At 50.7% G+C, this 15,568-nt stretch overlaps 1 protein-coding gene across 6 annotated transcripts; it reads right to left on the reverse strand.

Moving 5' to 3' along the window:
• Window positions 1-31: 31 nt before the first annotated feature.
• Window positions 32-12,801, reverse strand: GNPNAT1 (glucosamine-phosphate N-acetyltransferase 1). 6 transcript variants are annotated; one of them, XR_009755046.1, is made up of 8 exons: window positions 12,169-12,739; window positions 11,262-11,432; window positions 8,500-8,709; window positions 8,158-8,220; window positions 7,237-7,364; window positions 4,478-4,539; window positions 2,789-3,000; window positions 32-807 (listed from the first exon to the last, which is right to left on the reverse strand). XR_009755046.1 is itself a non-coding variant. In XM_061550157.1 (7 exons), exons 3-7 carry the CDS (start codon window positions 8,651-8,653, stop codon window positions 2,853-2,855), a joined length of 555 nt encoding a protein of 184 aa, XP_061406141.1. In that variant the 5' UTR covers window positions 8,654-8,709; window positions 11,262-11,432; window positions 12,673-12,801; the 3' UTR covers window positions 32-2,852. The 6 variants fall into 6 exon arrangements, 5 of the variants coding, with proteins under 5 accessions (XP_061406141.1, XP_061406143.1, XP_061406140.1 ...); XM_061550157.1 differs by having other exon boundaries at window positions 32-3,000; window positions 12,673-12,801; XM_061550159.1 differs by having other exon boundaries at window positions 32-3,000; window positions 11,262-11,382.
• Window positions 12,802-15,568: the final 2,767 nt, after the last annotated feature.

Here is a 15,568-nt window from a genome sequence, read left to right on the forward strand (position 1 = left end):
CACGGTAGTGATAGATACTGAAACGACAGGCTCGCACGCAGGCTCTGTTTTTATTAAAAATAAACCCAATATCCCACCACGGAAGATTTCACGGCAAACGGCCATAATTCGTAAAACTTCCACCGCACGTGCATAGCCGGCCATAAAAATAGAGAGAAATAAATATCACCATGCGTCCGTACAGCGAACGCTCCCATACGCAGCTTCCAACCGCCCCGCACCCACATCAAAATCACCCGGCACAGCAGAACCAGCACTTAGCTCGCCACACTTCAACCCGCACTGACCAGCGTGAAGTACCGTCAAATACCACCCCGCCCATGATCCGTGTGGCGTTGGAAGGTGCTTATTTAGCAGCGGACTGACAAAACTGCTGTACGTGTACAGCAAGCAGAGTTGCCCAGCTTCCAAATGCCCCCCACCTTAAATGAGACTCCGAATGCTAGTTTCAAACGACAACAATGCCCGAACGCGCATTTTCTAAAGTCGCCAAAATCCCTGCGAGTGGCTCAGGGTGTACCCGGTCATCGCTCTCCCGGCGTCCGTTCACGGCCGCCACCGATGTTCCCCAAGGCAGCGCGATCGTCCTGCGGCGTTCGCAGCGTCGCCCGATGAGAACTCGCGCAGCGTCGTCCAGCGGAAGCTTCTCGCTCGGGACGGTCGGGAGCAGGCGGGCGGGAAGCGCTCGCAAGGCAGCGACGACGTCAACGACGCGAATGTTGTTCCCCGTCTTGAATATAACCACCGGCTCAGCCGCGTCATTATCCAAGGATAATGGGTTTCTCGAAGTGATTGCACCATTGACGCCTTCGATAGAGATGACATCAACAAACGGGGGGGGGGGGGGGGGGGAAACGCGTTCCCACGCGGCCACCGCCGCAGCGCTCAGCGCTCGGTGGTGGGACATGGAAAACCCAACTCTTCAGAGAGGTACAAGCACCCAATCGTTTTTTTTTTACGCACACTCACGGAGATTCATCTGATTTCGAATCCATGAGCCTTGTGTCACGCATTATCAAGACATTACCGTGGGTCTTGGGGAGCCACGAGTCGTGGAAAGTCAATTCGTGCAAAACTTGTGCCAGGTTTACTTGACAAACCTTATTCGCTGCTGCTGAAATAGCCACGTGTCGTGTGGTCAACACGGCCGAATTATCATCCCAATCCCTTCGTTCGAATTCGTTTCTTTTTTCCCCTTTGGCATTCCACACAGACCTTGCCGTCGCGCTTGCTCATGAATTCCCAACTGGTGAAACCAACAGCACAGGATGTAGTTGTATACGGAGGTTTTGGTCACCGTCAACACCGCAGCCGAGATATTAACACCCTAATGTCCGTAATGAATAAACATAGTGTGCAGCATCTCCGTAACAAATAAACGACAGACAGAAGATAAACCTCGCAACCCTGCTGTAGATTCACCTTGTTATTTAGACTATAAAGGGACAATACATTGATTATGAGGGGCTCGAGGTGCTCACCCGTTCGTTATGCCAACATCCTCGCTGGGCTTGGTGGTAGGAGTTGGGTGGTAGGGGTTGGGTGGTAGGGTTTGGGTGGTAGGGGTTGGGTGGTAGGGGTTGGGTGGTAGGGGTTGGGTGGTAGGAGTTGGGTGGTAGGAGTTGGGTGGTAGGGGTTAAGTGGTAGGAGTTGGGTGGTAGGACTTGGGTGGTAGGAGTTGGGTGGTAGGAGTTGGGTGGTAGGGGTTAAGTGGTAGGGGTTGGGTGGTAGGAGTTGGATGGTAGGAGTTGGGTGGTAGGGGTTAAGTGGTAGGAGTTGGGTGGTAGGACTTGGGTGGTAGGAGTTGGGTGGTAGGGGTTAAGTGGTAGGAGTTGGGTGGTAGGAGTTGGGTGGTAGGGGTTGGGTGGTAGGAGTTGGGTGGTAGGGGTTGGGTGGTAGGAGTTGGGTGGTAGGAGTTGGGTGGTAGGGGTTGGGTGGTAGGAGTTGGGTGGTAGGAGTTGGGTGGTAGGACTTGGGTGGTAGGAGTTGGGTGGTAGGAGTTGGGTGGTAGGAGTTGGGTGGTAGGGGTTAAGTGGTAGGAGTTGGGTGGTAGGAGTTGGGTGGTAGGGGTTGGGTGGTAGGAGTTGGGTGGTAGGGGTTGGGTGGTAGGAGTTGGGTGGTAGGAGTTGGGTGGTAGGGGTTGGGTGGTAGGAGTTGGGTGGTAGGAGTTGGGTGGTAGGACTTGGGTGGTAGGAGTTGGGTGGTAGGGGTTAAGCGGTAGGGGTTAAGTGGTAGGAGTTGGGTGGTAGGAGTTGGGTGGTAGGGGTTGGGTGGTAGGAGTTGGGTGGTAGGAGTTGGGTGGTAGGGGTTAAGTGGTAGGAGTTGGGTGGTAGGACTTGGGTGGTAGGAGTTGGGTGGTAGGAGTTGGGTGGTAGGAGTTGGGTGGTAGGGGTTGGGTAGTAGGAGTTGGGTGGTAGGGGTTGGGTGGTAGGAGTTGGGTGGTAGGAGTTGGGTGGTAGGGGTTGGGTGGTAGGAGTTGGGTGGTAGGAGTTGGGTGGTAGGACTTGGGTGGTAGGAGTTGGGTGGTAGGGGTTAAGTGGTAGGGGTTAAGTGGTAGGAGTTGGGTGGTAGGAGTTGGGTGGTAGGGGTTGGGTGGTAGGAGTTGGGTGGTAGGAGTTGGGTGGTAGGAGTTGGGTGGTAGGAGTTGGGTGGTAGGAGTTGGGTGGTAGGGGTTAAGTGGTAGGGGTTAAGTGGTAGGAGTTGGGTGGTAGGAGTTGGGTGGTAGGAGTTGGGTGGTAGGGGTCAAGTGGTAGGACTTGGGAAGGGCTAGGTGGTAGGGCTGACTCACGAGAGGTCAGCGGACGTCAGCATTGCCATTCTGTCCCGTGCCGTGTACTCGGAGGGGGAAGGCGTCACGGTAGAAAGCGGCACTGCATGTAGCTCTCCGGCGACGTCTTGTAGTCAAACTTCTCGTAGAAGGCCACGTTCTTGGGGAGACACTCCAGCGTGATCTTGTAGCAGCCCAGGCTCTTGCTCAGCAGCTTCAACGTGACCAGCAGCCTGCGAGGAGACGGCGCAAGACGGGCGATGCCCGGTGGTCAGCCCCGTGAGGGCACCGCATAGCAAGGACGCACGGCTGTTTCGCAACGACACCGCTAATGACCAACAACACCCCCCCCACACCCTGTGGCGATTCCACCAATTTCAATGTTCAGGGGTGCAATCCGAATCGAGAATCAGTGATGTTTGAATTTGACCTTGACTGTCTGGTTTTTTTTCTCATTTTTGTTTGTCTCGCTTGGTACAGGATTATTAATCCAATCAGTGAATGATGAGAACAGCCCATCACAACAGAAAAATAGTGCAGGCCGGAAACTTAGTCCTGTTACCAAAGGCGGAGCCAGGATTGTCAGGTGGGGGGGCAACCCCTCCAGCAATGAAAAATTATAGAGGAGTTGTTAGTAAGTAAGGACTTGTCCCTTGCTTTTTATTGGAAACGTGTGTAGCGATGGCGCAGCCATCGATCGAGAGTCGAATTCAAACCGTGTGTGCCTTCAGGGAAGTCGTGTACTGTATACGCAACTGCGCACAATTCTGAGTCACTTATAACTGCTTTGCCGTTACTTATTGCCAATTATGGACTCAGACTATTGTCCTATCATCTCATAGAGTCCCCGGCACGTAATAATATGCTACACAGTGGCAGTGGGGGTCGCAAAATGCCGATTTATTACTAATAAACCCCAATGATCCGATCCAAATTAGGGATTTCGATCGGATCATTGGGGAGGCACGTGCCACGAACCGCCCCCCTCCCCCCTGCGAGAACACATGTAGCAGCTTCGTCATCAAGGAAAGTGAAGTGTGATTTGCTCAGGGCACATCACGAGAAGAGGGGTGGTGGCTGATAGAAGAGACTGTCGGTGAACAGCGCCACCGAAAAGGGTGCGGCCGCCACCGAGACGGCGCAATAAGATCAACTAACGCAGCAGCGAGACGGAACGTGGCAGCGTGGGAACACGAGTGGTGTCGACGTCACGGGGAGATCTTCATTCAGAAATGGAGAGTTCTGTTTTACTTGTTTAACCAGTTGAGAACTCAAAAGAGAATCTCGTTTCTAAGAGTGACCTGGGGCATCAGGCTGCCAGTAGGGGGGCGGCGGTTGGTGCCGTCCGAGTGTAGAATCCCGATTTCGGAATGTGTGGTTTAGTTTTCGAATTCCCCCGACACCGGCACACAAGGGCCGACTGTTGCGAATGACGTCACGGGATCTTTAACGTCCACAGTAAAGCAGACGGCGTCGACGATTCCGACCGCGTCGACGATTCCGACCGCGGTAACAACCAGGGCGGCCACCGGATTCAAACCAGGAACCTCTGCAACCACTGCCGAATGCACTACCACTAGGCCATGACCTGCGATGATAATGCTGATGATCAGATAAGGAATAGTGTAACAGTTGCTTCTGTTGCTAAATGAAGAGAGACCGCGGTGGTGTGGTGCGATGCGCCGTATCTCGATCGGTAGGGGAACTCACAGTTTGCCCAGCTGTTTTCCTCGACACTCATCGGTCACGACCACATCCTCCATCCGCCCTCTCTGCCAGTGACAAAAACAAAGACAAAGATCCCCCCCGGATAGCCTTAACAGACTGTTGTGGCAAGTGCTGTTAGCGAGCACCTATGAAGGCCGGAACGGCACACGAGAGGGTCGGTGGCCAGCACCACGCTCGACCGGCTTGGTCTCCCCAGTAATGATGTTTACACAACGTTTGAGGCTGAGTAGACCTAGGGGATGGAGCAGAACAGTTCAGATAATCGTCACTGGTGTTGGCCATGAGCAGGAATTGAACTCGTGTCGCCGGGTTCGTAGCGCAACGCGCTAACCGCTACACCACCGCTCCCCACACACTACCGCTCCTCACCCTCTCTGCCAGTGACACCCCCCACACACACACACGTCCAAGCCACACAAGACAAGGGTAAATTACTCTTTGAATCGCGGTACATTTGCCGACACTCAGGGATTTATTTCTCACTGAATATATTTTCCGGGTCGCTGGTGGATTGGAGTAGGTGAAGCAGGTGGCATTTGAGTAGCGAGCTGTGTACCGGATGTGGTGTGCTCGGTGAGAGGACACAGCCCCTGCTGAAATGAATTATACCACTCCCTGCGCAGCCAACACTGTACACCGAACTTAAGAGGGTGGCCGGGCGGAGCGGTGGTAACACTTGTGCCTCGCAGCCAGAAGGGTCTGGGTTCCATTCCTGACATTCTGTGTGGGGTTTGTACGTTCTACCCTCCTGTTCTGCATGGGTTTCCTCCCACAGTTAAACAAACCCACTACAACAATGTACCGGCATTGGCCAAACATCCCACTGGTTGAGAAGTTACCTGCAAATGACTCAACTGGAATTGCACACAGCAACATCGTCAATAAACATAAATCATCACGCGAACTCCGGTCATCCTCGCAACGGCTTTTGGATAGCCATTGAACAAAGATGGCCACCGCATCACGTGCTTTCAGAAGCGCTTCTGCGGCCGTCTGGAACACTCTTCCTTTTGATATTAGGAAGCCACTGGAGCTGTTCACTTTTAAACCATGTAGATTGAAAATACTAACTTCTTTAGAACTGCTTTTTGTATTTAGTTTGTTGGCTACGTACGTAGAATACGTACATACATACATACCGCAAAAACTTGGCAGGACCTTCCTGAAAAATAACCTCGAGACTCAATGGGGCATTACCAAAATACCCCGATTTACGTCTGGGATGCATTCCTGAAATGTGCGATGACGGATATCGAAACGATGTAAATCAAAGCGATCGGCAGTAAGTAGGTGGAGACATAAACCGGGGTATTACTCTAGTAATGAGTGGCTGTGATCCTGAAGCAGTCGTGTGGGACCTGACACACGTCTCGTAACAGCGGACTTGTAGTGCCCTCTGCTGGTGAATGCATCTCATCTCATAGCTCAGTGTGCTCGTGTGTATGCCCAACTTATTTCTCACACACCAACCGTGCCAATCGGAGGTGAGGGGGAAGGACAATACAAATGGACAGTGTTCAACAGACACCTGCCTGCCTGCATACACAACCCCGATCAATATACGCTCAACGGGAAGTCGATCATACCTCCTCTGCTGCCCCTCAAAGTCCAAACAAAAGATATTCTATTTTACCAGGTAAAGCCTGCTGAGCTATTATCTCTTTTTTTTAAAGGCAACCTGGCCACATATGATAGCTCAACGAAGTGGCTTATCATGTGGAAAATTATAACTTAATAATCTAAACGCACGTTTCTAAATGTGAAAGAAAAAAAACAGTGGACCCGAAGAAAAATCCACGTGACCACGGAGAGAATACGCAAACTCCAAATATCCAGGGGTCAGGGTCGGGATCGAACCTACGACGTCCTGCATACCAGGCGAGGGAGATAACATCCCTTCTCACAGCATTCCGTGCTGGTGACTCCAGCCTCAAGGCCTTCCTCGCCACCTCTGCCCATGGCCACCTCGATCTCTCAAAAAAACTATCCCCGCTGTGTATAGCATCTTGAAATTTGCGGTTGCTATTGGACGGTTGCAATATGAATCCAAATCGTATTCTTGTATTCAAGTATTATTATATACAGAGATAAGGGTGCTGCGGTGGTGAGATCAAGCCCACAAAGTCACGGGGACTTGATCCCAACCCCGACGCCTGTTTATATGGAGTTTGCACGTTCTCCCTGTGGTCGCATGAATTTTTCTCCGGGTCCTCCAGTTTTCCCTTCCACGTTTAGAAACGTGTTGAGTATTCGGCTGCAATACATTTTGCTGTGATAAGCCACTTCACTGGACTCTTTGTGTGGTGTGGCCAGGTCGCTTCGGAAAAAAAAGCTCAGTGAGCCTTACCTGGTAAAATCAAACGTTCTTAATAGTTTTAAACTCTGCATATGTCCCCTGCATGTGTTGAGACTGTAGATCGTGGAAACACGAGCACGTGCGCTTCTGACGGGAGGATGTCGTGATTCAGGGTCGCCCCATTTGAATCAAGACTCGACCGCATTTTATTTTCATATATGTTGTGAGTAATGTAGCGGCCAACCGGTGACTGCAAGGGTCATAAAAACAAACCCATTACACAAAACAAGGGTCAATCAAATCACACAGATTCGATGCGTACATCACAAGCTTATGAAGCTCTAGATTTTAACAAGTGTCATCATCATGATTGTTATCAACGTCGTCGTTATCGATCATTTGTATCGTGCCTCCCGTGCGGTACAGCCCGGTGAGCTGAGCGTACCGTGCCGCAGCAATGGATGAATTTCTGTTCCACCATCAGGGTTCCCGTGGCCACTATCGTGCCCTGCTTGGTGTCCTCCACCACCACGATGAAGTAGCCGCCCGCCTTCTTCAAGCTTTCAAACCGCGCTGCGTAGAGGAACAGCGTGGCCGGGGGGTGGAGGGGGGGTAGAGAGGGTGCGGCAACACCGCAGTGAGAATCCGAGTTGCAAAGGTCAAGTCCGTCGTGTGTCCCACTGCCCACCTGTCATGTGAACGCCCACAGCAACCATTCATATTTACAGCTGAGTTTACAGCGCGTATAGCGTCGTCGTTCACGCAAATTATATCTCGAAATCGCTGGGGAACCATAAGCAAGCTGGAATGCATCAGCCACGTGGTGAGGAGCCGGTGTTACCAACAATTGCCCAAGCACTACGGTCCTCTATGTATTATGATGTTTTCAGCCTAATGCTGAATGTTTATAGGATTCGGCTCCATAAGTCACGTTCAGTGTTGGTTTGTTTGCAATGTCATGTCAATGCTCGAGCTGACTGAGTAAAAAAAACAGAGCAAAATAGAACATTCCAAGTTATCCTTGTTGGTGTGAGTGCATGGTGCAGCCGCGGAGTGGGAGGGAGCTGGTTTGAGAAGTTCTGTTTGTGGTGAAGATGTCCCACGAGAGGGGAAATGGTGAGAAGGGATAAGGGTGTAGACCCTGTTAATTGCTACGAGTTTTTACATCATCTTATAGTCACATTGCGTAGGCTAGACATGATGATGTCTGCACTTTGGGTGATATAAATCATATGTTGTTGATGTTTTTAAAGAGTTGAGTTTCATGCAATTTGATAAAGACAACAGCTGCATGGCTGTCTGCACTGCTTGTCTAACTACAGCCACAAACAATAGAGAACAGCGTATGTAGGCTGAGATGAAATACCAATGAACTGCTCTTCCGTCACCTCTCCAACGTGCGTCAGCTGTGACAGAACCTTCATGAAGCCTGCGGCACATAACAACAAGACAAACACGCGGTGAAGGAATGGCTGCAAGGTTATCTACTTTCTCCAACACTGGCCACATTCTTCGTATTCTGTAACGCAGCAGTGTAGGTGTCGAGTGTGCGGACGGTTCAACAACACACCAGGGTCCAGAGGCCGTGATAAGCCACTTCGTTGAGTTATCATTTGCGGCCAAGTCGCTTTTGCAAAAGAGCTACACAGCTCAGTGGGGCCTTCCCCGGTAAAATGAAAATATGTTGAACACATAATTTGAAAAGTACCTTTATTGAAGTCGGCCGTGCACAGAGGCCTCATCACGAGGCCCTCCCCGGGGGCGGCCGGCGAGATCGTGGGGTTGAACTCCACGTCGTTGTGGCTCCAGTCCAGCGACGTGAGCAGTGCCGGGTCGAACAGCGGCGTCTCCGTCAGGCGCATCCTGCCTGGGTTCCGGCGGCGACGTCTGGCTGCACGATGGGCGACGCGCGTGCCACCTGGGTCAGACGGCCAGCGATGTGACCAGGGGTTCATGCCAGCCAAGTCAGTGACCCGGAAAATTGTCTCTGCACCCGGGCCACCACATCCAGTACATCTCTTCGCTGTGACATGTGGCTTCTAGTCAAGTGCCATCAACTCCAGTCTACCAGCGGCCCACAACATATTGAGCGAGATATATAAAGCCCAGGCAATGCTCCTCTTTGTGCGGCTGGTGTTGATGAAGAGCAACAACGATACTTCTACACTGATGTAGTTGAGCCATATAATTGCATCAGGAGAAGCCCTGGCAGTAACGCACCATGGCAACGCAGAATCAAGGAGTGGATAAAACCTCTTAAGAGACTTCGGCTCGTTATCAAGGAGTGGAAACGTCGATAATGGAAACCATCAGGGGAGAGCTCAACCGGAGTGTGCGTTGGTTTGTTGTCTGGCTCACGCGTTTATATGATCGGAGCATCTTTGTTTGCATGCTCACCACTTGTACTGTGTGTGGTTAATGCAGACGTGATTCCTTGCAAAGGCTTTCTATTTGGTGTTTGAACATCTCAACATCTGTATTGTTCCCAGAAAGGGTAAACACCTATTCTTATTTTTCATACTTGCTGGAATATCGTCGCATACTCACGATAGACGGAAGAGGAAAAGAGCGTACAACACTGTAGATTTGTGTTTCCACTTCAGTTTTTGGAAACTGCATCTGCTTTACGTTGTTGTTGTGTTACCGATAGTTGAAGATTTAGTTTGACTTAGCGCGCGCTCGAAGAGATTTATGAGAATTTATATTTAATTTCCTTTGTTGCGCAAGTCCCTTTGTACGCCCACATTTCCCTGTAACCCAAGTCTCCCAAAAGAGTGAGACTCGCAATCTCAAGTGAACTCTGACCTGCTTTCTTAGAATGAAGGAACAGCCGTAAATGGACTCATGACATCGAGGAATGGAGTGGGCACTCAAAACAGAAGAATGATTCAGCAGGGGCAGAGGGCATAAAATGGCCAGCGAAGTCTGTCAAGCCATGCTCATTAAAGTCATCATCCGGTTTGTGCGCTGAGGGTCAATGTGTCATCCTTGTCGTGCCACACCTTGTGAGCCCCACCCCAGCTCACTCACCAAACTCAGCTCACCAAACTCAGCTCACCAATTTCTTCATAATCAACGTTTTTGGGTTTAGATCGCGTTATTTATAAATGTGTCGTAACCCTCCACCACCCGACACGGCCAATCAGTAAAAATGTGTCACGTTGACAAAGACAAATAGTTCACTGCTTTAGCCCACCGGTGTGTTGAAGCCACAACATTTACAATTTGAGTACGACGTTTCGCTGGTAATTACAACCAGCATCATCGGGCAATTCGCCAGAATGGTGAGGCTCTGCTGTCTCCCGTTCTTATATAGAGCGAATTGCCCGATGATGCTGGTTGCAATTACCAGCGAAACGTCGTACTCAAATTGTAAATGTTGTGGCTTCAACACACCGGTGGGCTAAAGCAGTGAACTATTTGTCTTTGTCAACGTGACACATTTTTACTGATTGGCCGTGTCGGGTGGTGGAGGGTTACGACACATTTATAAATAACGCGATCTAAACCCAAAAACGTTGATTATGAATAACATTGGTCGCGAAAGCCTACGTGTTAAACTCACCAACTTCTGCTTCACAAAGAGGCCGTCCATAAATGACGTCACGCGATTTTGGACCCCCCCCTCCTCGTCACACGGCGTCACAAAAAGTCAGACCCCCCCTCAAATATGACGCCACAAAGCTCTCCCCCCCCCCCCCCAAAAATAAAACATGCTTCAAATCGCTTTAAACTATTGTCATTGTAGTGCGTATTTAATGTGGCGCTGCACTCTGATGTTGTAGCAGAAAACATTTACCAAAAAGTCTATTTAATTAAGTAGAACGTGTTTATATTTATTCAAAGTTCCGCATTTTGATGTGACGTCACATTTCTCAAAGCCCCCCTCCCTCATCACACATCGTCACAAATGTCTGACCCCCCCCCCCAGGTGCGTGACGTCATTTATGAATGGCCCCAAAGTCCAGCTCACCAATTTTATCCCACCAGTCGCGGGCTCACCAATCGCAGCTCACCTATCTGAGCCTGAACAATTCCAGCTCACCAAATTTCAGCTCACCGATCGCAACTCACCACATGCAAACTCACCAAATTCAGCTCACCAATCTCCGCTCACCAATCGCAGCTCACCTATCTGAGCCTGAACAATTCCAGCTCACCAAATTTCAGCTCACCGATCGCAACTCACCACACGCAAACTCACCAAATTCAGCTCACTAATCTCCGCTCACCAATCGCAGCTCACCTATCTCAGCCTGAACAATTCCAGTTCACCAAATTTCAGCTCACCGATCGCAACTCACCACATGCAAACTCACCAAATTCAGCTCACCAATCTCGGCTCACCAATCGCAGCTCACCTATCTCAGCCTGAACAATTCCAGCTCACCAGATTTCAGCTCACCGATCGCAACTCACCACATGCAAACTAACCAATCTCGGCTCACCAATCGCGGCTCGCTCACTCACCACTCTCTCTCTCTGCCCGACAGAGTCAAGGGTGCTGCTGTGTTGAAGCCACAGCGGGGGTAATCCGGGGAACGGCAGGCGTGTTGTTTATGACGGTCAGCTGAACTCAACAATGAAGCCGCTGTGCTCGCAAGCCACGGGGACCAGAGGGACGCGTCAGCACTTGCGTCACTACGGAGCATAAAAGAAAATCAATGCGCCGGTGCCACTTTGTGACCCTGGACAAATATTTGTGCCCCAAACTGCCACCGGCCGATGTCCGCTTGCTGCGTTTCAGCCCTCGGCAGACAGCCGAGCCCCGGCAGCTTACCTGTAGTCTTATACAGGTAAATTGATGTCGCCGGTTGGGGGAGAGGGGGGGTGGGAAGAGTCCGTGGGATCAAGACACAAGCACGGAAAGCTGTTACTTTGATGGCTGCGCTGTGTAGAAATGTGGAGAGTGTGTCAGGGAAGAGAAACAAGGACTGGGGCAGACGACACTGAGCACTGGCAAGACATTGCGATGGACATTCGTCTTGGCGGACAAGACACGAAACATGACCCATGGACACGAGGCACAGACACCGATGGACAACGAGCGCAGACATTACGCCAGACATCACCACCCCTTGACGGACAGGGCACGGGCCCTGAGTGACAGAGAGAGAGAGGACTCTGTTCCAAACACCACACAGACCCGGACATTGGGTGAGACACTAACTCTGAGAGACGTGAAGAGACCACGGACCCTGACAAGCCACGGAGGAGAGTCATGAGCCCTAGCAGTTGGACAGACAGCAGGATAACCACCACACTGGTAGGACATCAACCCTGAATGCCAGGAGGACAGACACTGCCTCAGACAGACATCATCCTGACGACCCGGAGAGACACTGACCCCAGAGAGACACAGACAGAACTCTCTTACCTGGGCCTCTGTCTCAGCGTGTCTCCTCACTCTGTCTCACTGTGTCTCTGTCTCACTGTGTCTCTGTGTCTCTGTCTCACTGTGTCTCTGTCTCACTGTGTCTGTCTCACTGTCTCACTGTGTCTCTGTCTCACTGTGTCTGTCTCACTGTCTCACTGTGTCTCTGTCTCACTGTGTCTGTCTCACTGTGTCTGTCTCACTGTGTCTCTGTCTCTCTGTATCTCTCTGTGTCTCTGTCTCACTGTCTCACTGTGTCACTGTGTCTCTGTCTCACTGTGTCTCTGTGTCTCACTGTCTCTCTGTGTCTCACTGTCTCACTGTGTCTCTGTCTCACTGTCTCTGTCTCACTGTGTCTCTGTGTCTCTGTCTCACTGTGTCTCTGTCTCACTGTGTCTCTGTGTCTCACTGTCTCTGTGTCTCTGTCACTGTCTGTCTCACAGTGTCTCACTGTGTCTCTGTGTCTGTCTCACTGTCTCTCTGTGTCTCTGTCACTGTCTGTCTCACCGTGTCTCACTGTGTCTGTCTCCGCGTGTCTCTGCGGGTGCCACGCTCCACGCCTCCGTTTCCGTCCACGTCGAGCGGGAGCCGCCCCCGTGACGCGGCCCCTCAAGCGGCCAACCAATCACAGCCCGGCCTCCTCAAGCGGCCAACCAATCACAGCCCGGCCCCCAACACTCCCCCCTAGCCCCCCCCACTCCTCCCGTGCCCGCGGATGAAGTTGCCACCTGTCCCGTTACAGTCCGTAACTTTAGAGAATTTAAAATTTGTATTTCATACTTGTCAACCTCATACGGTTTTAACCCCGTATTCTTATACAGGTAAATTGAGTTTTCAGGGTTCATACGGCGAACAGCCGTTTCAATGCGGGCATGAAACAATGTGTTGTCTATTTGTTTGTGTTTCTCCCTTGTGATGCCACTTTGTAGGATAAACTTTGAGATGTATAAGGGCACGGGGTGACCAATAAGATATGAATTGGTCCATAATAAGGTAGGGCACTGATAAGGGGTTGATCGGTATGATATTTATTTATACTGCAGGAAGAATCCGATGAACTATAAAGCTCTTTTCACGGACACGGGGTAAGAACGCAACAACGACAACCAATACAAAACATTATAGTAGTGCAAAGTACAAGAAAGGTAAACAAACACATCACCAAAACACGTACAAATACAATACTAAAGTATCCCCATCCTACCCAGGCAAAGCCCACTGAGGTGTATTAACTTGTTTTTCAGAAGCGACCTGGCTGCCACTGATAGCTCAACAAAAGTGGCCCATCATCTGGACATTTTATGAGCAGAAACAAGTATAACCCGTAAAAACAAAGTTTTTCACTATATATCCTTTATATGCGTGGCGGCTAGAGTCCTCTCGTCCTCTGGCTTGAGATGGCTGCCACCTATGGGTCAGATGATTGCATTGCACCATTAAGCAATTGGTAATTAAATATAATATCTCTGTCCTAAAAAGTGTAAAATTTTGGGGAAAAAATTCCACGAACATTAATTGTCACGCACAACGAGTCTGTGTGGAAAATGTCAGCTCGATTGGATCACGGGAAGTGGGTTAAAAAACGACCGAAAGATTTGCACGATCGTAAGCAAGCAAGCGAACTTAATATAAAGGATTTAAAAACGCATTGTCCTGCGGAGGGAGCTGGTAGGAACGTTGGGTTGCTCGGTCAATGGCCAGGGTCAACGGCGGCGTGGTGTGTTCCGCAAATATGCCTGACTGTGAGGGCGGGCACAAGCCGGCGTGAGTAGGTTAAACGTTGAGTTTTATAAGGGCACCACGGGGTGACCAGCCCCTCCCCACCCAGCCCCACCCTCCCCTCCCCACCCAGCCCCTCCCCACACTCCCCGCCCAGCCCCTCCCTCCCCACCCAGCCCCTCCCCACCCTCCCCTCCCCACCCAGCCCCTCCCCACCCTCCCCTCCCCGCCCAGCCCCTCCCATTCCCACCCAGCCCCACCCTCCCCTCCCCACCCAGCCCCTCCCCACCCTCCCCTCCCCACCCAGTCCCTCCCTCCCCACCCAGCCCCTCCCTGCACGACGGATACAATAATCCCCTGTGGGCTGGTGTAACCAGGAGGTTCCTACTAGTATAATCGAAATGCTGTCATCTAAATGCAGGGCGTGCGACCCCACGCACACTCCGGGGCGGAAATGGCATCAGCGTTCGGGTGGCGAAAGGATTTGGTTTGTACTGAGATCTTGCGGGTATTGGCGGCGTTGCCAAATAGATCAGTCACGCATACCTGTCAACCCTTTATCAGTGCCTCCCTTCTTTACAGACAAATTCAACTCTTATTGGTCACCCCGTACCCTTATAAATCTCAACGTTTATCCTACAAAGTCCCATTACAAGGGAGAAACACAAATATATATTTTTTGCCCGTATTGAAAACGGCTGTACGCCCTATGGGGCCGTCCATAAATGACGTCACGCACCTAGGGGGAGGGGGGTCAGACATTTGTGACGAGGGGAGGGGGGTGAGAAATGTGACGTTACTTCAAAATGCGCAACTTTAAATAAATATAGACAACACGTTATACTTAATTAAATATACTTTTTAATAAATGTGTTTTCCTACAGCATCATAGTGCAGCGTCACATTAAATACGCACTACAATGACAATAGTTTAAAGCGATTTGAAGCATGTAAAAAAAAATTGGGGGGGGGGCAGAGCTTTGTGACGTCATATTTGAGGGGGGGTCTGACTTTTTGTGACGCCGTGTGACGATGGGGGGGGGGTCAAAAATCGTCAAAAATCGCGTGACGTCATTTATGGACGGCCCATATGGACCTGCAAACTCAATTTCTCTGCACAAGAATACGGGGAAAACCGTATGGGTTGACAGGTATGGATCACGAGACCCAGTGCCGACTGAGAAGTGTGTCCGGGCTTTGGTGTGTACGCAGTGGAAAAGGCGGTCCAAGTTTTCCCAGGACGTCCATTTGTTAAGGCGGCAGCTGCTGCTTCGGGGGGAACTTCTTAATAGCTCAGTGGGCTGGGGTCCATTCATAAACCTCAGAACAGCCTTCAATGCGTGAGTCCAGAACGGCAATGACCTGGCGAACACCCACCCCCGCCTTCCCCAAACAAAATCTCTCCCCCCCCGCCTGCTCCGACGAGTCCGTGTTGCCTGATATTGGCGATGCCCCCCCCCAACCTTGATAACGCCAAGATGTTGAAATGCTTGATATGACGGAGGATGTAAAATAACATCTGTTTTTTAATAGCTCAGTGGGTCTTACCTGGTAAGATACAAAAATAGTCACGTTTTTTATATTTTTTAAGTGATTTATTCACCTTTCCTAAACTTTGTACTCCTCTATCGTGTTAGTTTTTTGTATTATTTTGTTGTATTGGTTGTTGTGACGTTCTAACCTG

Source organism: Lethenteron reissneri, chromosome 11 (assembly GCF_015708825.2).
Source record: "Lethenteron reissneri isolate LAM-NWPU_2019-01 chromosome 11, ASM1570882v1, whole genome shotgun sequence".
NCBI classification, from domain to species: domain Eukaryota; kingdom Metazoa; phylum Chordata; class Hyperoartia; order Petromyzontiformes; family Petromyzontidae; genus Lethenteron; species Lethenteron reissneri.